At 42.0% G+C, this 25,523-nt stretch overlaps 2 protein-coding genes across 5 annotated transcripts; both read left to right on the top strand.

Annotated features, from left to right (window-relative positions):
* The first annotated feature begins 1,617 nt into the window (after positions 1–1,617).
* ppfibp1b (PPFIA binding protein 1b) lies at positions 1,618–22,180 on the top strand. Of its 4 annotated transcripts, XM_017423027.3 has the most exons (27): positions 1,618–1,773; positions 6,622–6,704; positions 7,640–7,845; positions 8,495–8,584; positions 9,310–9,423; positions 10,097–10,228; positions 10,835–10,927; positions 12,060–12,177; positions 12,310–12,354; positions 14,161–14,222; positions 14,317–14,401; positions 14,605–14,744; positions 15,073–15,170; positions 15,721–15,775; positions 15,855–16,029; positions 16,376–16,408; positions 17,931–18,072; positions 18,155–18,286; positions 18,508–18,658; positions 18,756–18,867; positions 18,961–19,049; positions 19,221–19,343; positions 19,943–20,068; positions 20,167–20,355; positions 20,907–21,071; positions 21,175–21,240; positions 21,317–22,180. In XM_017423027.3, the coding sequence occupies exons 2-27, from the start codon at positions 6,641–6,643 to the stop codon at positions 21,398–21,400; spliced, it is 2,889 nt and encodes a 962-aa protein (XP_017278516.1). In that variant the 5' UTR covers positions 1,618–1,773; positions 6,622–6,640; the 3' UTR covers positions 21,401–22,180. The 4 variants fall into 4 exon arrangements, with proteins under 4 accessions (XP_017278516.1, XP_017278518.1, XP_017278517.1 ...); XM_017423029.3 differs by lacking the exon at positions 12,310–12,354; XM_017423028.3 differs by lacking the exon at positions 16,376–16,408.
* Positions 22,181–22,560: 380 nt separating this feature from the next.
* On the top strand, positions 22,561–25,421 carry endouc (endonuclease, polyU-specific C). Its single transcript, XM_017423031.3, has 8 exons — positions 22,561–22,715; positions 22,799–22,852; positions 22,927–23,032; positions 23,109–23,220; positions 23,297–23,418; positions 24,142–24,254; positions 24,680–24,830; positions 24,914–25,421. The coding sequence occupies exons 1-8, from the start codon at positions 22,705–22,707 to the stop codon at positions 25,187–25,189; spliced, it is 945 nt and encodes a 314-aa protein (XP_017278520.1). The 5' UTR covers positions 22,561–22,704; the 3' UTR covers positions 25,190–25,421.
* Positions 25,422–25,523: the final 102 nt, after the last annotated feature.

Raw genomic sequence — 25,523 nt, 5'->3', positions numbered from 1 at the left:
TTGTAGGAATATTTTTATGAAGCTGTATTTGGTCCAATCGGAAATAAAGTGAAAACATTTTGTGAATCATTTCCCCAGTTTTTGGCCCTTTGTTTAGATTTGCCTTGGTTGAGAGTATTTTTAATTTATTTGTTAAATATGATACGGCAGGGGTTGGTGTAATTGGGACAAAAATGGAATAGGCTGGAGTTTGTTGTGTATTTAGTCAGACATGTTCATGTAGGAGAGTTTTACAAATTGTTTCAGGAAAGATTTTTAATTTTTCGCTAATAAATTTACCCAAAACTAACGACACACTGCTCATAAAGCAAGTTATTAGAGTAGAATGAGGTAGAGAAGTGTCTCAATTTGTTTTGGTTATTCATACAGAGAGACAGGGATGCTTGTATAATGTGAGGAATTTGTTTTTACAGGACAGCTACAAATATTTTAAACTGTTTGGTGCAGTGAGTATTGCAATAAATATCTAAAAATACACAAACTTTCCCCTGGCAAACTTTTGTGCGTCTTTAGCAAAGGAACGGCAGGAACTTCCTCTCTGACTCCAAGGATCTGGCGTGTTAGAGGCCAATTCTCCCTGTGGATCCACCTCCTCACACAAAGAAATTGATCTTCTGCAGATGTTTCTGCATCCAAGAATGAGTCATAAAAATGGAGTATAAGCAATGAAATACTCAACAAGCAGAAACGCAAGAATAAATGGGTTTTATTAGTTGTTTAGGACAAAAAGGTGTTAATAAATGTGCTTTATTTCCCCTTCAGGATGGAGTGGGTGATTTCAGAGAGGCCACTGAGGAGAAACTCTGCAGCTAATTCAGGTTCTGTGACAGAGTTCTCACAAAGGAGGAAATGTTGTCTGCACTTAAACGCTGCACAAAGCAAATACAGAGCTTTTGTTTTGACTTTTTTTTTAAATTCAGATTCTGGATCATCAATCAGAGGCTGTTTCCTTGTGTTTCCCAGACTGTTGATGAGATGCACGTGGCTGCTGTTTCAATCAAACCAAACATGCTCTTAATGGTGCAAATTTTTAAAAAGTACCCTGATTTACCTAAACAAAAACTTCTGAAGTACTTGAAAATTTCCATTATATGCCACCTGACACTTAATTTCAGATGAAAACCTAATAACTACTTACGCATTTAAATATTTATTGTTTAATAATGTTCTTCGTGTTTTTGTTTTATTCATATAAATTTAGAAATGTAATTTACGCGAGAAGTTATTTTATCTCCACTTGATGTCGCTTGAACATAAAACAAAACTTTATTTTTTTTCCAGACTTGGATCAGAATGCTCCCTTCTCGTTCCAGGACAAAAACACGGTAAATTTCATTCATGTTTGATGTTAACAAACATAAGTCCTTAACTGTTGCGCTTCAAAGCAAGTTTTGACTATGCTTATCTTTTAGAAGTTAAAATAAATATGTATAAATACAAATGTATAAACAAACAAGCGATGGTTGGTCTTGTTGAGTGAGTAACGCGAAGCGATTCGCTTTCGAGGTAACATTTTCGTTTCCCAGCCTACAGTGAACGCCGCACGGGTTCCTGCTCCAATCCAGGCTGGAGGAGGGCGGGGCCTTCCTGCCGTGACGTCCCGACTTTTCCGACCCGCCGCGTCACGTCGACATCATGGCGTAGCGATGCGGAGGGACGTGGAGCGGAGCTGGTGGGCACGAAGAAGTTCCGAAACTATTAATGTGGAAGTTTTAAGTCCGTGTTAAGGGAGACGAACCAACGGGAAACCCGTTTTATTCGAGTGGAGTAGCGGTAAGAAAAACCGTTGTTTCTTTTTTAATGTGGAGGCTGTGATTTAATTTTTATTTTTTTTAACGTAAACTTACTGTGTCTCGCGCGCATGAATGCGCTCATTTATTTTACGTAGTAACGTCAACGGCTATTTTTTTCCGTTTAAGGTTTTAACGATGAAAATCGAGTCCGGAGGGGTTCGGGGGTCACTTTTTATGGGTCTTTTTTTTTCCTCTCTAAGTTAAGTTTAGCGGCTAGTTAACACTTCTGAGTCATGATTTTGCTTTTAGCTCAGTGGGAAAGCGTTAACAAGCCGTAATGTCGTTGTTCCGACACAAAAAAGCACAACTTTGTGACTGCTGCATCACCGGATATGTGGTCACTTGTTCCCGATGAAAAACCCCTGAAGGCACTTTCTGTTCATAGGCTAAAAAAAACTGCATGTTGTCTTCAAATCAGAGTGGGCCACATTTTTTTCAGAGGGCCATTATTTTGCTTTTAGAGCCATACATGGGCACAGTATAGATCTCTATATAACACCACATCATCTGCTAAAATGCACAAAGTGGAGGGCTTGATGTTTGGCCTGTAGAAAATGTTGTTCACATTTCTGCACAGTTTTAGATGAAGGGTGTGTGGTTATAACACCCCTTTATTCCCTTTTGTAATAAGCAAACTGCTTGTGAACTTAACACCTGTGAAAGTTGATTCGCTTTAAAAAAGGAGCAACTTTTAGATTCATTAAGAAAGCCTGTTACGAACCTGACAAAGTCCAGTTTTAGGTAAAAACATAGACCAGGCTTTCTGTTTTAAAGTCAGTAAATAACTGATCATAACAATAGAATCAATTAAATCTTATCTTGCATTAATTTATTTTAGGTTTTGTTCTGGTTTGATGACTTCAAAGGCCAGATTGACATCGTTAAACGGCCTCTTCCTGGCCCTCGAGTCATATTTTTCTCACTTGTGCTTTAAACTGTGTGTTGAAGTGACTCATTTCGTGAATTTCACTGTCTGGAAATCATATGTATAGGCATGTGAAACTTGATCAGCTGTCCTCATATCGACCTCGGAGACGAGGCCAAACTCTTTGGAGAACAACAGAAGCGCCTGTGATGCTCAGTCTCAGCGTGATAACTTCGCTGCAAAGTTTCTCTTTTTCGTTTGTAGCTTCTCCCGGCCTTTCATGCAGCGCAACGCAAGGAAGGAATGCTCCAAAATGCTCCAAAACAAACACCAGATCGGGCGAAACAACTGCATGAGAAGCTTGTTGTCTGTGCCGCATGTGCACGGCTCGGTGGCGCATCTCGCCGCACTTGCAGTGACCCCAAAAGATGGATCCTTTTTAGTTTTAATCGAGTTAAGAAACAGGTTGTGCGTCAGATGAAAAGAATGTGTGCAGCTGTCCAACATAAACTGAACTCTTCTCTGAACTTGTGCGTTCACACAGGAAAGATTTTATTACGCTAGGCTTTATTATTTCAACCACCTAATTCCCATTCTGGGCGCTCACGTTGCATAGCCTCTTTAAATTTGAAGGATTCCTCACTTTTACGCTTTTGTCTTGTTTTGCCTCGGGCCTTGTTATTTGGGGTTGCCTCGGAGTTTGAAAATAGCTCCTGGTTATTCTGGAGCAGCGCCCTGAGGGCGTCTGAATACCCAAACCCTGTTTACGCAGAGTAAATCATAAGAGACAGCCTCGGAGTGAACTGGTCAAATGCTTTTAAGGATTGTGTGCTGAATAGCTGTAAGTGAAACGCGATGATGTAGTTTGGTTTTTCTCAGGGAATCACTGCGGAGGTGAAACCGAGCCATGAGTCGAATCATAGAAAGTGTTATTATGTGGAAACATCTACTCTGTCATGTTCTTGGAAATCATTACGGGAGTAAAAATAGAAAGAAAGAAAAAAGCTGCATGATTTACGCTCGGTTTGTAAGTTCCTCCACCACCACAGGAACTCGGGCTGTTGAAGTCGACTCTCTGAACTCCCCTCTTTGTTCCCTTTGAGGCTCCAGACCCCAGGAACCTTTACGAGGACCTTTTATATTAGTTTACGAGGACTTGCTGGACTTTGTGCCCCAGAAATGTTTTGCGATCTGGTTAGATTTTCCACTGAAGATGATCTCTGACGGTATCCTTAAAGTGTCGTGGTATTTTAAAGCGGTCACTGTGCTCCACTCTCCCTCCTGCCAAGACCATTAAAGAAAAAATCTGGACTGTGACCCTGAGCATCAAGACAGTTTAATCACTTGTTTATTGTGACGACAACATTTCCTGTAAAATCCATCAAAATCCGTCCATCAGCGTTTGAGTAATCTTGCTAACCAACACGATCGAAAACTTCCTTCAAAGGAATATTTCCTGTTAGAAAACTTTGATTTAAAGGCAGATTAGATGTTGTTTTAGTTACTGGGATTGTTTATAGACTCATTTTTACTCAAATCTCAATTATGTCACAAATCAGCATTTCCTTACGACTCATTTTGCCAGCAGGGGTCACATATTTTGTTTTGAAAGCAGGCAGGTGGTGTTGTAAACATCCTCTAACTTAGACAAAACAGCCCAACGTCATGAAGGCAGGCGCCCCCGTCGTGTTTAACTCCTGGTGTCAGTAACGCTCATGGAAAAGCAGACCTTGTTTTCATCGCAGGTGCTTGAGAATTCGGAGACGTCTCCTTTGATGACGAACCTGCAAAGACCAAATAAACTTCAATGACAAGCAGTTTGTAAAAGTCTGTAAATTTCTCTGGGAAAATGAAAAACTGAACTTGCCGGTTTCGATTATTTACTTATGATGAGTTTTTGCAGCAGCTGCGAGCCTTTATCAGCTGCTCAGTTTATCCGCCTGGTCAGCAAGAACAATAAACGTCCCTTTTTTCGAATATTGTGACAAACAGATGATCTCTTAATCAAGAAAGCAGTCAGGAGTTTCAGACCTGAAGGGCACTTTGCCCTGGAAAGTCACCTTGTCTGCGTGTGAGACGGCCCTCCTGTGTTTACATATGACTAACACAGCATATGAGCTGTCCACCGCTCTGTAATTAGATATTCTTTGACTTCGGCTTTGGGTCCATCGTTAAGGAGGAAGCCTTTGAAATGCTCATTCGGGCACTTTTTACACGCGTGTCGCAGCGGCTGATGCACTGACAGCGGGTCGGAAAGCTGCATGCCCGGACCTGGTCCGGCCGCGTTTGAAGCATGTTTGCTGAAAGCCAAGTGTTAACTCCGCTCGTGTTTGCTCTTCCACGGCGAGAGGGGGAAAAAAGAAGGAAAAAAACCCGACTCAGTTTCAAGATGCCCTGCGGGCCTTCATTCCTCCGTTTAGAGTCACAACAAACTCTGCTTTTGTTCAGCCGCTGGATCTGTGAAATCTGCTCATGACAGCAGTTTATTTTTTATTTCTCAGCTGACATGGAGTAATATTTATGAAATGTTTACGTTTTCACACAAGTGATTTTCTCTGTCTGTAGTGTAATTAATCCTACTTCAATAGAACTGTCTCTTTATCTGGAAATGTTTAACTTCTAATATTTGACAAACTACATTTTTTTTTAAGTATTTCACTCAAAGCAGATGTTGGGGATGACTCTCAGCTACTGCCCTACCAAATCTTAGCTTGGTATCTGTAAAATCGGCTGAGTTATAACCATTGTTGTGTTCACTAAGGTTGCTACTGTGGCGGCCATCTTGAATGGGAATTTCTCCAGAAGTTAATTGCTTGTAGATGTTCGTCAAGTGATTTCTTTCCGACAGGTTCATGAGATATTTTGCTAATATTACAGACAAACGAACGCAGACACAAACACTATCATCACTATATTACTATAAACAGAAAAGCTGAACTCAGGAATTTATGGATGATTTGTCAGATTTGCTGCCAAAAAGTGACGTTCAAAGGCCTTTATAATCTAAAATAATAAGACAAACAAATGATCAGTAAATCCACAGTATAATTCCTGACATCCCTCTTGAGTCTGTCCTGCCTGTGTTCCTCTGAAAGAATGTGGAAGAAGCAGCCGCAGTCGGCAGCCTGGGAGAAGCATTTTTACCCGAATTAAGAGTTTTATTGTTGGAAGCCGCTCAGCAGTCACCGCGGCACGCCGGTCCTCTGTCTGCTGCGTGTTGTGACGAAGCTTGTGTTTCACTGCACGCTTATTTTACACATAATGGAAAGTGTGACCACAGAAATGCTGAAATAACCGTGCTGGGTCTGTGGGTGGTTTCCATAAACTTAAAAAAAAAAAGAAATTGGTTCCTGGACACTCCCAGGATTTGAGGCAGCCGAATGAAAGGAAAGGAGGTTTATGGACGTCTGTGTGCACAGATATACAGAAAAACTGGGCTGCTGTCACGTTCGTTTCCTGAACTGAAATGATCAAATATAACAAAGTGTCCTGCTGTGACTCTCACAGAAACATGTGCAATTTATCCTGCAGCAACTCTTTTATTCAAGCTTTTCTGTCACCGTCTTAGTTTGTAATCTGCCTTAGTAAAGTTATTTTATCTGTGGAGATGTAATCCATAGACCGGCCTTGTTTTGGTTTTACAGCAGACCTGATATTTTACCGAACAGACTTCTTTTCTGAGAACTGAGAGGTTGTAAAACAGCCTAACTCCAGGGTGGGAAACTTTTTTTTGGGTTAAAAATACGCTCAGCACCAAGGTTTCTGCTCTGGGATTTGTAGATCCTCACATCACGTAACAGCAGCTGCAGAAATTTATTTATTTATTTTTTTCAAAACAGACGAAAACTCCAAACAATTCACATTACGAGTACTTTTTAACAGATTAAACACGGTGATGAATTTAAGTTTCTGTTTGGAGAAGTTCGTTGCTTTAAATGCCTTCTGTAATTATTACTTTTAAAGGTTTTGGAAGCGACTGAAGATGATGTCTGATGCCAGCGACATGTTGGCAGCTGCCTTGGAGCAGATGGACGGCATAATAGCAGGTAAGGTTCTCCTGCAGCGTTAAACAGCAGCACTTTTTTTGTGCCTCTTTTAGAATTATAAAATCACTGAAAGTGGTTGTGTTGGGACTGCTATTTAGTGTGGCAAACCACAAAGTAGCCAAGTCTCTATAAAAATGATCTTATTAATGGTTTTTAATGTCTTAGACAAATGTCATGTGATTATCCATTTGTAGCTGTAACGCTATACTCAGTTTGGTTGTGTTTTTTTTATTTATAAATCTTTTTTTGTGTACAAATATTTAATTCTCTATTAAAGACAATTTTATTGAACGTGTTTTATTGGAGTTATATGATAGAAGGAGTTTAGTAAATAGAAATGAAGACTCTTTTTAGTTATATTTTATATTTAATTATTGTTGTTGGACGCACTTTAAATCTAGTCTCATATAAACCAAAAGCAATTCTCCATCGCTCTCTTTGACAGGAGAAAGAAAAAATGTGATCACATCTCACCTGTGCTGGCCACCTGTCCGTTACAGGATTCAGGTGGTTTTTTTTTTGGTTTTTTTTACGTAACTGGTTTGAGACCACCTTACCTGGCTGACGCTCTGAACATTTTCGCTCCAACCAGCCAGTTGCTTTTGGACGCTCTCAGATCTAATCTGAAAACCAGAGGGGATTTTCCTCTAATCTGTGGAACAGCCTGCCTTTGAACATTAAAGCTGCTCAGACTGTTGATCATTGTAAATTTACGCTGAAAACTCATTTCTTTTCCACTTGCTTTTAGTTCTCATTGAGCAGGACAACTTGGCTTCTATTGTCACAAGTTTAATAAATGTATTTATTTGTTTTTAACTATTATTTGATTATGTTTTACTGCTGATCCTTTACCCTGTGAAGCCCTTTGGTTAACAATGAGCTATAGAAACACAGTGTGATTACTTTCAGTCGCTCTTCTTGCCTCGTTGCTTCAGGCTCAAAGACGTTGGACTACTCCAATGGTTTGTTTGACTGTCAGTCGCCCACATCCCCTTTCATGGGTAGCTTGCGGGCGCTCCACCTTTTGGAAGACCTGAGGGGTGTCCTGGAAATGATGGAAACGGAGGAAAGGGAAAGCTTACGCTGCCAGATCCCCGACTCCACAGCTGAGAGTCTGGTCGAGTGGCTCCATGGGAACCTGGTAAGAGTCTCGTGTGTAAAAAGACGCACATGTGCGGCGTTAGGCTCGCAGATCTCCGAGGAATGAGTGGGATTCGTGCTCGCAGGATTAGTTCAGGATGTTTGTTAGCAAAGATCATAAAGTTGTCACTCTGACCCCCTTTGTAGAAGATCAGTTCTCTTATAAATGAACTTTAAAACCTTATGTGTGCACAGCTGCTTCAGCAAACAAATCCTGCGTCCGAGTGTGTACGACTGATTTGTTTGTTGAGGGAAAACCTGATTGTCTTGTTCCCTGGGAATGAAAGCTGAGCTGATGATGTCTGTGGCAGAGCAGCAAGAAACATGCTGACTTCTTGGGAATCGGAGCGTTGTTTGGGAGCGTGATGGGCTGCAGGCCATGCTGAGATTTTGTGCAATGCCGTAACTCGCTCCCTGCACAGCTGTCTGAATGGGATCTTTCTCTTTGTTTGCCATGTAAGGTTTTGTTTATGCAGAGTAGGGCAGTGTAGCCAGCCACGCTTGGATTTAAAAAAGAAAAAAATAAATCATCTCAGATTATTACTTACTACATTAAACCCTCGAGACTTTTACTCTCACCCTCCTTAAAGGGTCTGATGTACTTCTCTTTGTGGTTTTTGTGTCTCATCTTTATTTATTTTTTTCTGCAGTCTAATGGACACATCTCTCTAAGCGGAGGTGACCACTACCAAGAAAGACTGTCAAGACTTGAGAGTGATAAAGAGTCTCTGGTGCTTCAGGTAATCCTTGAATAACTTTCCATAATGACCCAAGTCTCTTATCTATGTCTGTATTAAAACCCAAATGTTGTTGTTTTGATGTTAAACCAAATGTGAGTGCACCTTAACATGTTTTAGAGTATCACACAGCCAGGCAGAATTGGCTTGCAGTAAAAGTGGTGCTTTTTCGACCTCATATGAGAACCAATTCAGAGCTCTTTAAACTTCTAAACCTTTATTCTCTTCTAAATTAAAACGACTGGATGCTGCACTGACTACCTTTTTAAACGTGACGTCACGGTGCTTCAGCTGGTCCGATTGGTCTTTGTGAGCCCACAACAAACCCTTGGTGTACGAAGTTCTTTATTTTGAACCAGCAAAGACCTGGTGCTGCTGTGGCGCCAGGTTTCCTGGCCTGAAGATTGTAGTTTGGTGGTAAAACCAGTCAGAACTGATTCTACGTTTGACACTTGGTTTAAACCAGTCATCTGTTATTTTCTAGACTTTTCCTCTGTGGTTGTCTTTGTTTAGGACAGACGTACAACACAAGATGTGTTTTTCCTCCACTCTGTTCATTTTATGTCTAGTGAGTCTCCATGTTGATTGGCTTTTATGATGTTGCACCACATAAAACTTTATTTATGATCACTGAAAATACACTCATGTTCACGTCTGCTTGTTGCTCTACCCAAAATGGTTGCTTCACATTTGATCTGAGTTCAGCGTAACGCCGTGTTCCTGTGCAGGTGAGTGTGCTGACCGACCAGGTGGAGGCTCAAGGAGAGAAGATCCGTGATTTGGACGTGTGTTTGGATGAGCACAGAGAGAAACTCAACTCGACTGAGGAGATGTTGCAGCAGGTGTGTGTTTGTGTGTTTTATTTTGTTTTGTTTTAATTTATGAAGCCAGAGTTAAACTCAGCACGCAAGAGCTAAATCATAGTGAAAAGTATGAGTGTTGTGTTGGCGTCGGAGGAGTTTATACGCTCTACTTGTTTTTCTAAGTCTGAGAAACTCCTGACTAGTTTCTGTTTATATACTCAAAAGGCTTTACCTATTGTTAGTGTTGTTTACTCTGAAAATACAGATAATTTAGCTGCCTCACAGTTTAAGGAAACACAGAAACGTTTTAACTAACCTGTGAGGGACCAAGCTGGTTAAACATGAGGACACAGTGGCAGTTTTCAGAGAATATGGGGTTTTATTTCCCAAAAACAACAACAACTAAAAACGACTATTTCAGGGCCCTTAAAAGAGGTCAAATGAAGAAACTGAACTCAAGCCATGATTGTGATTTAACCTCCAACTAACTGTCCAAACAAAATAAACTGACCTCCCTATGAAGTGTAATACAGATACTTGAAGCAAATTATCCCAATCCGTTCGTTAGCTGTGATCGTCTTCATATTCTGTTTAGTTTAGGAGGAAGTGCTTGAACGTCGAAGCTGTTAGCTGCACAATTCTGTGACTTTGGTCCTGAGATAAACTTCCTCCAGGACAGAGTTTTTATTTTTGCCTTTGTTTACCACCGCAGGAGCTTCTGTGCCGAGCGGCGCTGGAGACCCAGAAGCTGGAGCTGATGTCTGAAGTGTCCAACCTCAAGCTGAAGCTCAACTCCATGGAAAAGGACAGGCTGGACTTCGACGACAGATTTAGGGACAGCGACGTGAGATGCTTGTTTTTGTTGTCGTTTATCATCTCAGTGCCTCAGAATTAGCCGAGGAACCCGAGGGAGCTGCAGTTAGAGATTGAAGCCGTCATGGTGCGGAGCAGCTTAATCTTGTCTGATTTACCCTTGTTTGGGTTTGCTGCCTTTTAGTCAAAGATTAGACACTTGTTTATGTGCGATATGCGGATATGTGCTTCCAGATGAACTGTGCGGAGAGCTTGGGAAGCTTTCAAACTCGTGGTGTTATTGTCGTTGCAGCGCGCCGGAACAAAAACGCTGCTGTCCACGTTCCGCCTCACAGCGCACAAATCACAGCTTCTTCTCTTTATAGCTCTGCTGCTGCTGCTGCTGCTTTGGAGCATTTACTCTCGAAGGAATTCCCTCCAAACATCTGGGATAGTTTATGGAGTTTGTCTAGACTGTGTTTACCGCCTTATCAGTTTTGCGTATTTTATCAAAACGATTTTCTCGTTTGGAAGACGCGAGCTGTCAAAAACATTTTAAATCACAGCTTTTAACGGGCAGGTGCTGTAATGACTTTCCTTCTGAAAACTAAATTTTGTGTTTTCTGAGCGTTTTGTGACGCTCGTTCTTCTTTTGTAGGATTTGATTCTTGAGATCAACGAGCTGCGGTACAGACTGACGGACCTGGAGAACGAGAAACTACAGTATGAGAAGAAACTTAAATCCACAAAGGTGAGTTGTCACAGAACATTTTTGCTTTCCTAATCAGGTAAACAGCTTTTTTATACAAAACCTTGAATATATTTGAAATGATATATAATCAGCTTCCTTAATGTTTTTTTTTAAATGTGTCAACCTTTATACCTCATAAGTCCTTCGTGCTCCATAACTCCACCATTTTACATCTATTTTTCTTTAGTATTATCTAAACAAAAAATAAACTTATCTACTTCTGTTTAGTACTCATGACAAGATGTATTTATTTTAATTAGGGTTTATTTTATTTGAGGATCTCTGGAATTTGTTTTAGGAGACTTAATTTGGTCTTTCTGATTGTTGTGACCCATAAAAGTAAGACATGTTCTGTTTTATTATGTTTAGACTTTAGACTTAGACTACATCATGTCGTCTTTAAATGCACTTATTTCTCAGAACAGTTCTCTGCTCCTCGTCCCTCATGGCTTTAAGCTTTCAAGCCTGAAAATCAAAAAGCTCCAGGCTCTGAAGGTTGATTTTCTCAGGATGTTCTTGCCGTATGATTATGGTTTTGACCTCTCCCTTTGGCGTTTTTTTTTTTTTTAAACAGCAGAAAAATACTATTTAAATCTGTATGTTTGTAGACTATTTTTACCTGTATGTTGCAGTTTAATGTTCCCTGTTTTTTTACAAAGAATTCAATAAATTAAACAACAGTGTTTGCATAAAAATGTGAAAAGTAAAGTACAATTAGAAACACCACTTCCTTAGATTCAGCAAACACATTTTTCAAACCACAGGTATGTTCTAATTTCAGGTTTTTCTCAACAGTAGGTTGTTTTTTTTCCCTCCTTTTTTACACTTGCTTCTCTGTTTTTCCGTCTCTGGTCATATTTTTATGGTTAAACACTTTCTGTGTCCTCTACTCTGTTCACCTAAACATGTTTTATTTAAAATTTTCCTGATATAACGGACTTGCCTTGACCCTCCAGGACATTCGTGCGTGCCACCCACCTCACGCACACGTAACCTTTTGAGCAGGTGTGCCTCTTTATGCCACGTCTGCACCTGAGAAGCTTTTGTGTTGTGGTTCGTTTGTGTTGATGGGTTGACGGGGCGGTGGGGTGAGGTGAAGTGTCTGCTCTCACTGTCGTCCTCTGTTGGACAGGAGGAGCTAGCCTTAATGCGGAGGCAGCTGGAGGGCAAAGATGGAGAAATGAGGAGGCTGCATGACGAGACAGGCTTCCGATCCATCGCCACGAGCAGTGCAGATTCTCTGGAGAGAGGTGGGGGGAAAAAAAGCAGCCAATCCTGAGCCTCACCGAAGCTGAGCTCGCCCAGAGTTTATTATCTCTATTAACACGTGATTGTTTTCTACGGCTACGCAGTTTTTGTGTCATAATTTCTGTCCTGTTTAGTTTCTCATCCAGATGAAACGTTAAGAAAGAGGCTGAAAGAAAAACGTAAGGGGGGTTTCTCTGCTTCTGATCATCACTGCATTCACCCCAGCCCCTGTTTGCATGAACGAGCATGAGCCATCTGAACTCTGCTTGTCCATTATCATAACCGACCACAGCACCACATCCCAGATAAACTGTTCAACTCTTCCCGTTTTGTTTTTTTTTGTTTTAGATCCTCTGTCACCATGTTTTTTAACGTCCAGCTTAAAACGGCAATGAGAACCGTTGGCTCCGTGTATTCAGCAGGAATGAGGAATGATGTGATGTTATAACCATTCATGCTGCTCACTCATTCATGTTCTCCAACAAAAATAACCTCCTGCACACCTCAGCGACTTCTCAAAGTTCTCTAAACCTGTCCCTGTTGACACCACAGAGTGTCTTTCTAGCCTCTCCTGTTGTCCGTTTCGTTGTTGTCTCTTTGTTGTAAGAGTCGTCTTTGTCTTTGTTTGTCCCCGTCACTTTTATCATATGATTTTGAGTGTATAGAACAGTTTCATTTTTCATTTTCTGCACACACTCCTCCAGCAGGACTCTGTATACACAACGAACATAATATGAATCCCTAATACCGACTTTATCGTGTTTAAAACGCATTTAAGGACACGCTTGTGTGGCTGAGTCTTACTTTTAGTGAACACAGTCTTACTGGCACAAAGTAAGCATGTTTTTTTGACTTAATGATCTGAAAACGTGGGTTAATTGAACATCCTGTTGCCTCAGCAGGTCATTTAGAGATGAGCTGCATTTGATGCAATGTCATGAAGACCGGTCAAAAAAAAAGAATATAGTAATTATATCCTTAAATTTTATGTTTGGGATGGAGAGGTCAGACAATTTGGACGTATTGATATTTATTCCTGCTCAGATTTGTCGAGTAAAACATGCGAAGCACAGACGGTAAACAGACCGGTCCAGAAGGAGTTCCTCGTGTTTTGAAAACAGAGCTCTGTCTTCGTGGCGCTCCACAGTTTCTTCTCGACAGCTGTCTCGCTCCCCGTTTCTTTGTTCTTTAGCGTTTAGCAGCAGATTCGCTCTTGTGTTTCTTCTCCATGATTCTGCAGTTTTAGTTTACCTACACAGACCAGAGCCAGGATAATGTAGGTCAGTCACAAGACTCGAGCTTACACGTCGTCTTTGGCGGATTCAGCCAAGTCCTTTGTTTACATTGAGCGCATACCCGCATTTCAGAGTTGCATATCAGTTTATCTGGAAAATCCCTGAAGTAAACTCTTTCAAACTGCACCAGCTGCTGTAGTTCCAGATAAGCTTTTTTTTATTTTACAGTTTGCAACGAGCACTTTTCAATATTTTACTTTAAAATCAGTTTTAGATTTTTTGTTAGACATTATTTCGATCAGCAGATGAAAAGCAGCCACAACAAGCCCGACTGATAACACTTTTATTTATTTTTTATTTAAAGTGATTTTCGTTTTGTCTTCTGTCAAAACTGAAAATACATGAATGATGTTTTTTTAGTACAGGGAAGAACCGAGTAATTGGTGTTAGTTTTGAAGTCCTAATGAACCTGAGTGGAAAACTTTAGAGATAAGATTATTGTTGCTGTGGTGGATTATTTACACAACCTTGTGTTGGAGTGTGTGTTCTGAAAAGTGAAAATGTTCTAACAAAGTTTGAAGAGGTGAAATGCTTCCTCCCACAAAGATAACACGTCTGGAATGGCCGTAATCCCGCAGCCTGTTTGGATTAAATTTGTTCACGCTGCCGTCTTCATCCCTGCGTTTATATTCAACCCTGCATTTTATCCTTTCACCTCGTCGCCTTAAAACCATTTTCTGTCCTCACTAGATGTGGAAGTGCAAAGGATGAAAAAGGCGGTCGAGTCGTTAATGGCAGCAAACGAAGAAAAGGTTTGTTTTAAGAGTCACGTTTGCTCAGGTTATTCAGACGTCTTCCCGTAAAGTCGACCTCCTTTTAAACTATAGTTTTTTCTTTTCTTTGCAGGATCGTAAGATCGAGGAGTTGAAGCAGTCGCTTCTGTGGTACAAGAAAGTTCAAAACATGGTGATGTCGGCGCAGGGAAAGAAAGGTGAGATCAGATCAACAAAACCATAATTTTAACAGATAAATCTGGACTAAAAAACATCTTTTAACCAAAACTGGCGTTGTGTATGTAGCGGCCATCTTCTTTTTCCCCCACTTTATATCTTTAGGCTGTGTGATTTTCTTCTAATTCTTACATTTTACATGTCTAATTGTGCTTTATTTTTGTTTATTTATTATTCACCTCAGAGAAAATAAAAGATAACGATTGTGTTGAGAGTCCCGCTGACGGATTCGGCGCAGACCCGTCCTCCTTCCTCGGCTCTGTGGAGTCTGAGAAACAGGAAGTTACAGATGTTGAACAAATAAAAACAAAGAAACCAGATGAGGTTCGTAAAATAAAACACAATGTGGGGGCGGCGGTGAAACATTTTTGGATTTGTTAGTTGTTTTTTTTTTTGGATAAAATAAAAAGATAAATCTTTAAAAAATGGCTAAGTCGTTGGTAAATGTAAATTCTCTTGTGTGCTTTTTACTTTTTTCAAACGTTCAAAGACCTTCGCAGTTTTTAAGTAAGTTTGTCATCCCTTTAACAGAATTAGCCACTCTTTCTCACCTTGAGTATTTCCTGATATAGACTGTTTTAGCATTTTAAGGCATTTTTTTAATGTTTTAACGGTTTAATGTGTTTTTATTCTCGTCCTGCTGCGTGCTCAGGTGGAAAGTCTCAGTGGGCAGAGTGAGGATCCTTCGCTCACACCCAGCCCTTCTGACCCAGAACAAGTTTCTGAGCTCGCACCGACAGATGTGGAGAGGTGAAATACAGAACATGACATCCCACGTGTGCTTCTTTACTTCAAATCTGTCTCCAGTAAATCATTAGTCTTACAGCTCCTTTGATTTTAGATGTGCCGTAACACTTCTCAGTCTCTTTTACTTGAATAAATAAAATAAAATAAATACATTTCTCAAAGCGAAACTAATCTGCAGGTGTTGTAAACGGTTTCAGTCAAGGTGACGACACCAGCTGGCACGTTCAGTGTGCAAATTGTACCACATATTTGACGACAACATGTCACCGCCTCGCAAAGTTTCCCGTCACACTCCAACCATTGTATTCACCACAAATCCAGCAGTGTCTCTTCAGCAGCATAAGGCGTCGAATTGTGCTCTCGAGTGACAGGAAGTCGGAGCATTTGTGGCAGAGTTTTGCTATTTACAAATGCAGATCTGCCCGCCATAATCACACACTTAAAGTATTGATTGTGAAGGTCTAATTACAGCGTTGTGTCCAGACTTCATAACGCTTTTTTAAAAATGGTCTAAAAGAGGTGAACTCTGCATTGTTACGGTTTGTCATTTCAGAGGCGAAGACGCAACTAAAACTGAAAACCATTTAGATGAAAGCAAGAATGAGAAGGTAAGGAGGAGAAGAGGGTAATTAATTCAGTGAAATTATGGCTTCTGTGTATGACCAGTGTGTTGTTGTTTTTTCTCAGTGTACAAATGAAAAGAACAGTAAGATGAGTGAGAAGCCACCTTTGAGTCCTTCGGCCACCTTGCCGGCCTCCACGGAAGATGACAGCTTCGGCTCAAGAAAGGCTCGCTCGTCTTTTGGAAAGGGCTTCTTTAAGATCCGTGGAGGCAAGAAGACGTCCAACAGCCCTAACCTCGGTATGTAACCTCGTGTTCTGTGCTTTACAAGGCAAACTGATGAGATCCTCACCACGGTGAGAGATTTCTTCTTTTTTTTACCCTTCAAAGCCACACCCATGGAGTTTATTACATGTACCAAGATTATAATTTGCAGCCCACATAAACTGTGGTTCTTATTTAATTATGGAAGTCTGTTTCCACGACACTGTATGACCTTTGTCCCGTCCGTGTCCTGGTTTTGTTTCTGTTTCTGTCTCCGATCTGGATTCTGTCAGTGTTTCATTCATGAATTCTGTCCTCTTGTCTTGTTCTCTTTTTGTCGGGCCCGGTCGTGTGTTGTGTGCCTTTTTGTAAACACGTGAAGACCGCAGCAGGAGTGCAAGTGCGCCTATGCTAGGTACAGTAAAGACAGTAGGGTTGTTGTAGTTCTCTGACAAAAGCCAAGGAAACTACTCACTTTTTGTGCATTTTTTGCTTTTCTTTGCTTTCTCATTCTTTAAGTTGAGTTGTTTCCTTTTAGTTTATAATGTTTCAGTGTCTGAGTGCTTTAACACCCACAACCTCGTCACTATTCTTTGCTCAACATACAGCCCCTGTGCTCTGTGTGTGTTGATACGCCTGTCTTTGCATGTTTTTTAGAGTGCTTTTTTTTGTCAGTCAAACACAAGTCTTTCTAAAGATCCAGATTGTTTAAGAAAAGCCTTTATTTGGATCTTAAAGACCTCCACATAAAAATATAAAATTCAACCCCAATGCTGACAAAATTGAGAGGTTGTGTTAAATGTAAATAAAATCAGAATGAGATGATTTGCAGATCTCATAAACCCATACAATATTCACAATGGAACACATTAAATATATCAAATGCTTAAACTAATTCTACCATATGTTTGGACAGGCCCATGTTTCCTTCTGTGAAGCATCTCCTCTTCTTTAGACATCAGAACCTGAGGAGAGCCGCTGCTGGAGGTTTTGTAGGGAACGTTGCCCCATTCTTGTCTGATGGAGGATTCTAGCTGCTCAGCAGTCTTTACCGGATTATTTGTTTCATGATGCATCAAATAGTTGTAGTTGTTGAGAGGTCTGGACTGCAGGCAGGTCAGTTCAGCTCCTGGACTCTTCTGCTCTAAAGCCCTGCTGCTGAATGCAGTTTAGCATTGTCTGCTGAAATTTGCAAGGCTTTCCCTGAAAGACGTCGTCTAGATGGGAGCAAATCTTCTAAAACCTGCATACATTTTTCTGCATTGATGGTGCCTTTCCAAGTGTGTAAGCTGCCCAGTCCAGAGGCACTAATGCACCCCCATACCATCAGAGAGGCAGGCTGTTGAACAGGCTCCTCTTTAGTATGGAGGATGTGGCGTCTGTGGTTTGACAGAACCTCACAACAGTTCTCTTTGCCTCGGCCCGTTTTAAAGGAGCTTTGGCCCAGAGAAGACGGCAGCGTTTCCAGTTCTCTCACTGACCTGAACTCAATGAGTTACAATAACCTCCTCCAGCTGTTTCTTATTAATTGGCTTATTTTTTCCTAAAAAAAAAAGATTCTTAGTAAACACCAAGTGTATAAGCTCTGTTTCATTGTGAATAAGTCTGAGATTCTGTTTTTAATTACATGTTACACAACATTCCAACTTTGTTGGAATTGGGATCGTAAAGCAACTAATGAAACAAACTTTTTTTTTCCCTCCAATATGAGTCTGACGTCAGCGTGTCTGATGCATGCGTATTAGAGAGCCTCTTGCTTTTGACGCCTACTGCCACGACCCCTCAGTCTGTACGTGTCCCCAGAGCGGTCGCGTCTCCTTCGCTGTGTTTTCCGGAGCGCCGCGCTGCCTCTGCTCTACAGCTGCGCCTCCGCCAATCAATGCGTGTCGTTCACACCGACTCTCATACAGCCGCTGTGTGGGCATTTGTCTGTGCAGCTGAAACAGAGCAGCAGGGCACCGACCACTTGGATCTGGCTGGGCTGCCACAGAGGTCGTCTAACAGTGACAGCACACACACACTTCCCACAACCCTGGAAGGCAGGAAGAAATCCAAAGGAATAAAAAAACTGTTTGGGAAGTGAGTAAAATTGTATTTAAATTCTTTAACCTTTGGTCTGTGGAAGACGGTTTAACATCTAATCTCGAATGTGTATTTTAAGGCTCAAAAGGAGTCAGTCTACCACATTCAATCTAGACGATAACTTGCCGGAGGGAGAGTTTAAGCGGGGTGGAGTTCGAGCCACAGCAGGACCCAGACTGGGTTGGTCTCGTGACCTCCAACGAGTCAACAAGTGAGTCTGTGCATTCAGCAGGAATAATGAACATCAGAGTGTGGTTTCCTTGTTTTGAATCTCTGTTGTACAATGACTTTTAGACATAATGAAAAGGGTTTGACAGGAGCAGCCTTTGTAGGAACAAAAAAAACAAATAATAAAACACGACTGCAGCAGCGTCACGATGAATATGATTACCTGCAGGCATCACATGAGCCTTCCTGTTTTATTCTTCTCAGTGACGTGGATGCCCCGTTCGCGCGTTGGTCAAAGGATCAGGTGTGTGACTGGCTGCAGGACCAGGGTCTGGGCCTCTACGTGAACCTGGCTCGAGTGTGGATCTCCTCCGGACAGACTCTGCTGCAGGCGTCACAACAGGACCTCGAGAAGGTGAGAGTTTACACACGTATGCAACGAGTTGGCAGGCGAAGGTTCCTTTGCATGACGGAGTATGGTTGTTATATCTCGTGTGTGTGTGGACATTTAGGAGCTGGGTATCAAACACCCGCTGCACAGAAAGAAGCTGCAGCTGGCTCTGCAGGCGCTCGGCTCAGAGGAGGACGACAATAAAGGGAAGTTGGACTACAACTGGGTGACAAGTGAGCATAATTTATGATTATTTTAAAAGGCTTTAATACCGTCCAGCTTTCTTCTTATATTTGGTTGTCACGTTGGTGTTCTCATCGTCTCAGGGTGGTTGGATGACATCGGACTCCCTCAGTATAAAACCCAGTTTGATGAGGGCAGAGTGGATGGTCGCATGCTGCACTACATGACAGTGGTGAGTGTTTCCTGACAGACCAGATGGACGAGTAGCTTTGACATCTTCATCTCTTCCTCGTGTTGAAGTCTGATGAGATGGCCACCTGGCTGTGTTTTGATTTGATTCCCAGCTAATATTTAGTCCCAGCTTTCTAACTGTTTTTGGTTCTTTGGCTGCTCTGTCCTTCAGGATGACCTCCTCTCCCTGAAAGTGGGGAGCGTCCTTCATCACCTCAGCATCAAGAGAGCGATTCAGGTTCTCCGACTAAACAACTACGACCCCAACTGTTTGCGTCGCCGGCCGTCTGATGAGGTACGTTCATGTTTGAGGCTCTCCGGTCCTCAGGTGCAGTTAAGACACAACTGAGGGTATGAAAACAATCTAATGTTTATTCTATTATAATAAAATATTGCAGCAACAGTAACTCCAGCTATATGCTGATGGATCATAACATTAAACCAGCTTTTCTTACTTGGAATGCTTTTGGTTGTTTGGATTTTCAAGTTTTGAGAACAAAGAAATGAAACAATCTGATCAGAGACATTCTTCTTACCATGATCAGATCAGTTTAATCAACCGTCTAAAACCCAGATGTTTTTGTTTAATTTAAACCATTCTACTTAAAACCTTTTTTTGTTTTTTGGTTTCTGATGAGACTAGAAACATGAAATTAAAACCACCGGAGAGGTCAAACCTTTAGACTTTCACTGTAAGATACTGGTTTTCCTTTGATGTTTATCAGTATTAATAAAAAAATGAATTGTTTGTATGTTTTGGTGAGGGATTGGATATAAAAAAAGTGATTTAACTTTAAGTAAAAAGCTTATTGATTCTGGAGAAGGTTCTGTTTTCCACTGCAGCTCGTAGACATGATTAACTGAGTCTGTTCTCTCTGCGTGTCGTGTCTGTAGAACAACATCTCCCCTGCAGAGATTTCCCAGTGGACCAACCACAGGGTGATGGAGTGGCTTCGATCTGCGGACCTCGCTGAATACGCTCCCAACCTGAGAGGCAGCGGCGTCCACGGAGGCCTCATGGTGAGAGAGAGGGAGTTGTGTTTGTTTGTTTGTTTTCCTGTGAAAATATCCTCCACCTTGAATGGATCAGCTCCTAAAACGTTCAAGTTTCTGTTCAGGTTCTGGAGCCGCGGTTCAACGTGGAGACCATGGCGCTGCTGCTGAACATCCCCCCCAACAAGACTCTGCTGCGCCGCCACCTGGCGACACACTTCAGTCTGCTGATCGGCTCGGAGGCTCAGCAGCTCAAACAGGAGTGCCTCGAAAACCCGGACTACACTCTGCTTACAGCCACCACAAAAGTCAAGGTGATCCGTCACTTCCTGCCATGTTTGTTCTCAGAAACGGCACTGAATGCTGGGGGCCGAATCCTTTGTTGAAGGAGCCGAAACTGAGTCGTTGAAGTTAAACTGAGCCGAACGAAAGCTGAAACAAATCATAACACAAGCTAAAAGAATCAGAACAGTAGCTAAAAGCAAAAAAGAGCTAAATGACACAATCAAGTTTCATGAAGAGGATTTCAGAGAATAATGTTTTGAAGGAACTGAAGAGATCTTAATGTTTCTCTAGGAGGATTTGTTTGTAAATAAAGTTAAATTATTCAAAAAGTCTAAAAATTACAAATACTAAAAGTTGTAGCTGAATGTTTTGGCATATATTAAAGTATGTGGAAGTAATTAGATTCAAAGGAAAACTACAGGGTAAATGAAATGATCCCTAACAAACCGGTTTCTAATCGCAGACGTTTAGGTCTTTTTTTATTATTTGGTAAAATGCGTGCGGACCTCGAGAACACGTTCTTTGTTCTGTCGCTCCGTGAAACATAAACACGCATTTTTACTACTTCTTACGACGCCAGGCGAGGAAACTGTCGTTTGGTAACTTCGGCAGCCTGAGGAAGAAGAAGCAGGAGGAAAACGAGGAGTACGTGTGTCCGATGGACGTGGAGATGCCGAAGGGGCGGAGCTTCCAGAAAGGCTTTGAGCTCCAGATCTACGAGGACGACCTGGACAGGCTGGAACAGGTGACCCAGAGAACGTCTTTGATACAGAACTTGTTGCATGGATAATAATTATTTATTTTTTTAAAAAGAACCTTCTGTATAAGTTGAGCGTCTCTTTGTCCAGATGGAGGACTCTGAGGGGACGGTGAGACAGATCGGAGCGTTCTCCGAGGGAATTCAGAACCTCACGGTAAGAAGAAAACAAACGGTGCTGATCCGTCCAAGATGCTTCCTGTTCTGATCCCGATGCTTCTCTCCGTCTCCAGAGCATGCTGAAAGACGACGAGTTCTTCAAAGAGATGTCAAACTCGCCCAACCCCAGTGTCACCGACGAGGAGTCCAACCCGTGAGACCGCTGTCCTCAGACCCGGTCCTGCTGTGAACCGAGACTCTGCCTTAATATTCCCGCATTTCCTCTTAGTGTTCACGTTTAAAAACAAAAAAATAGAGCCAAAAGTATTCGTTTGTTTTGAGTTTGAGCCTTCAGTCTGACGTTGGAGGGAACATTTAGGACAACACCACTGTTCGCCTGCCAGCTGGTTTCTGGAAACCTGTTCTGATTCTGATAGAACCGAAGCGTCAACCAGCAGGAAGACGCCAAAATAGATTTAATATATATCTTTGAAACTGTGGAGATATCTGAAGAAAGGCATGGACTTCCCCGGACTTTAAAGAAGAGATGTGCTGACTTTGTTCTTTTTTTTTAATTTTATTTAGTCTAAAACAGCTGCTACCTTTTTCTACACAACTAAACCTGGCTGATTAAACAATAACGGTTTTATATTTTTATCCTTTTATGAAGACTTTCCCTTGTACTCCTGCGTTTGCACATATACGTCGTTCACATTAAACACATAATGAGTATCATTGCATGATGTCAGAATTCAACATATTTTTACTAAAGTTTGTCTTTTTTTTTCAATCCTAGAAGGATTTTTGGAAACCTGTTGGCTTGCAGTTTTAATTTGAAGCAAATGTGTCAGACTGAGATAAGATAATGTGAGTTTTTTGGGTTTTTTTAAAGGAAGTAAAAACGCTGTAATTCAACTCCTGACCATATCTCTAAAAACTGGTTGTTTCTAAACTCTTATACGATTAAGATCAATAAAGTAATTTAAGTCAAACTTGTTTTTATTTTTATTTTTTTTAATGATGAACTAAGTTTAGAAACAATTTGGACAGAAAGTGGAAAATATTTACTTTGTGACTGATGGAAAAGTTCTGCTTTTATTAGGAAACATTTGTCTGATTTATTTTTTTCTTCTTTTAATCCTCTTGTTTCATCATTTCCAGGCGGCAGGTGATAAATATCATGCTTTGATGGTTATTGATCGTAATTTGTGACGTTTCAGTCATCTTTTCGACGTCTCGTCTCACTAAAGACGGGGTTGTGATCAATTAAATGTCTGTTTGTGTCTCAGTGATTCTGTAACCCTGCTGTAAAGTTTAACCACAGACGTTTCATTCAGACTTTCCACATTTGACCTCAAGTTTGTTGTTTATTTCTGTGGACGAGGGTTAAAATCCTGAACCGGAGCGCCCCCTGGTGGTCGAACCCCGTCCAACTCCAGCAGGACGCGAGGAGCTGGGTGGAGACAGGACTCTCAGAAAGATCAACTCGACTCAGTGTTTTGTTCAGAGGCTTTCTGGGATCATGGCAGCGAGGTGAGTGATCTGAAGATGGAAGTTCTTGTTTCTAAGCTTTAAATCGGATTACTGACAGGAAACCTGTTTTATGTGTGAAACAGACTCTGTGGACCCCTGCTCTTTGCCGTCTTCCTCTGTGGACTGGAGGCGTCCAGGTACGGCGGTGTGAGTACATTTCTGTGTGTATTTGTGTGAGCATTTGTCATGTTTCTGTGCGTGGCTCTGTCAGTACACGGCCGGCCGTGAACCAGGAGTTATCAAACCTTTTCAACGAGCTCTGGAGGTTGGACGAGAACCGAATGAAGCCTGGGACGGACTACACCGTCTCCGTTCAGGTGAGGAGCACTCTTCCTCGGGCGAACGCTCGCTGTCGTTTACTTCTCTAACGTTCCTCGCGGCTGACCTGTCCAGGGCAGAGCTGGGTTCGTGAGCCCTGGCAGCGTCATGGCGCAGGACCGCGCCTCCCTGCCCCTGTTCTCCAACGTCGACGAGAACAAGCTGAGGAACTCCACCACCTTCTCCCGTGAGTGTCAGAGCTGTGTGCGGGGTTTGCCTTCTGTGGACGTGATGTGGGCGTGACGTGACGTTTGTCCCGTCAGGCTTCATGAAGCTCCTGGACAACTACGAACGGTCCACAGGCGTCGCCGAGCAGGTCACCGCGGAGGAGCTGACAGAAATCAGTCTTTTCCTGGATGCTGTTTTAGACACTCAAGTCATGAAGGTGTGTCTGACAGGTCGCAGCATATTAACTCCTGCACTGTTTGAGTTGCGGGCGTCTGCTTACTTTATATTCAAACGCCCTAATATTCCCAGAAAATAAGCTTTGTTGCTCCTCGTTTCCTGTTTTTTTTTCATGCGTTTTGCAGCTTAAACCTGCAGCTTGTCTTTAGAGAGGAAAGGGGGGTTAGCCTCTTCCCCCTCCTCCTCTGCAGAAACCAAACACTAATGTTTGAGGGGAAAACAAAAAAACAGCTGGAACATCTGTGTGCAGCTGTGGAAAGTGGAGCTGGCCTCAGCGCTGCCCCCCCTAAAGAGGATCACTGGAAAAATGTGGACTTTGTGTTCTTGTTGCTTTTGTTGGGGGACAAAAAAAGACTTCTTTAAAATCTCCTGATAGTTGAAGAGATTTTAGCTTCAGAATCTCAAAACATAATTAGATAAGAAACATACATAAAACATAATAAAATGGTTACTTTTAGGTGCTTGATTTCAGCATAATGCTGTTTTATTTAAGCTCGTCCACTACGCTAAAATGAAGTTTTTAAGTCTTACACACAAGCAGAAGAAATCACAGCTTGTATTTCAACTTGTCTTATAAAAATAAAAAGGTTAAATGTTTCGACTTGAAGGCGAAGAGAGTTCAACCTGAATTCTGCTTCTTTTAACATGACTGAAGTGACTTTGTGTCGTTCAAGAAGCTCTGATGCTCGATTTCCCTTCTCAGCGAGCTCATCAGCACCTGGTGAGCAAAGGATGGTCCAGCTCCAACCTGAGGCTGTTCAAGAACCAGCTCAACCTCATCTGGTTCCATCTCTACCACCGGCAGAGAAACACCGGGTGAGTCAGCAGCTCCGCCAGAATCGGATTTTCAGCTGGCGCCCTCGGTTTGTTGATAAGAACTCACAGTAAATTCAGACGTGTAACTGTTTTGAAGTCGATGTTTAAAACTTCAAGATCTCTCTGCAGCTTATTAACCTTTTCAGCCACCCCTCTTCAATATGGCTGCCACAACTAACAACACAAAAATGGCTGTAACCCAGTCAAATGTACAGATATTGAGCTAAAATCTGCTGTGGTAGCAGCTGAGAGTCATTCCTAACATATATACATGAGATCATAACACCATCTACAAGGTTTGACCCAAACAGCTCTAACTTCTTGTCTTAAGATGAGCTAAAAACTCTGAGCATGAAAGGCCGCGGGCGACAAGCATTCCTTTCTCCTTATCCGCCGTCCGGTGACTTGTCTTGTTTGTGCGACAGCCTGGACTCCTGCGGGTTCGAGCACGTCTTTGTTGGTGAAACGAGATCTGGAACGGAGATCGACGGCTTTCACAACTGGGTTCAGTTCTACCTGCAGGAGAAGAACAGCCACCTGGACTACAAAGGATACAAGGCCAGGGACAACGACTTGGTAAGCCCGATAGGTGGGACCAGGTGCTTTTCTCCCCGCGCCGGCTGCTTTTTACGTCTCGCTTCTGCTCCCGCCCCCCGCAGCCCGATCATGACGACCACGTCCTGAACCTGCAGTTCAGCTGGCACGGCGTGGTGAAGCCCGTCGGCAGCGCCTTCATCGGGACCAGCCCCGAGTTTGAGATGGCCGTGTTCACCGTCCTCTTCCTCATGAGCACAGAGAGGAGCACCACGGTGCTGGTGAACATCGACCAGTGTCAGATGGAGCTGGTGGTCTTCAGGCAGGGGCGCTCGCTTGGGACGGCATACCCCAAACTGCTGAGCAGCAACGGCAGACATGTCCGGCAGCACGCGCGCTGACTGCACAGAGTGGCCCACAACGTTGTTTGAGCTCAAATACAAAACAAATATGTCTAATAAAATAGTTTTATTATAAAATAGTTATCATCACTTACCTGTAACGGTGTTGTAGGTTCTAACTGTAAGAATGCTGAACAAATCTGTTTTGGGAATTAAACTAAAACTGTAATAATTCATGATTTTCTGATGTTTTTATGTCAAAATAAAAGTAATTATCATTTTATGAAAGTTACACTTTTAAATGCTCTTTTTTTCTCAGACACTGACTGCTTTTTCTACCTTTTCTGTTTTGTTTTATTGTGAATTTTCTGATGTCAAAGAACATAACTTTTTG

Source organism: Kryptolebias marmoratus, linkage group LG11 (assembly GCF_001649575.2).
Source record: "Kryptolebias marmoratus isolate JLee-2015 linkage group LG11, ASM164957v2, whole genome shotgun sequence".
NCBI classification, from domain to species: Eukaryota; Metazoa; Chordata; class Actinopteri; order Cyprinodontiformes; family Rivulidae; genus Kryptolebias; species Kryptolebias marmoratus.
This window is presented reverse-complemented; position numbering and strand designations above follow the sequence as displayed.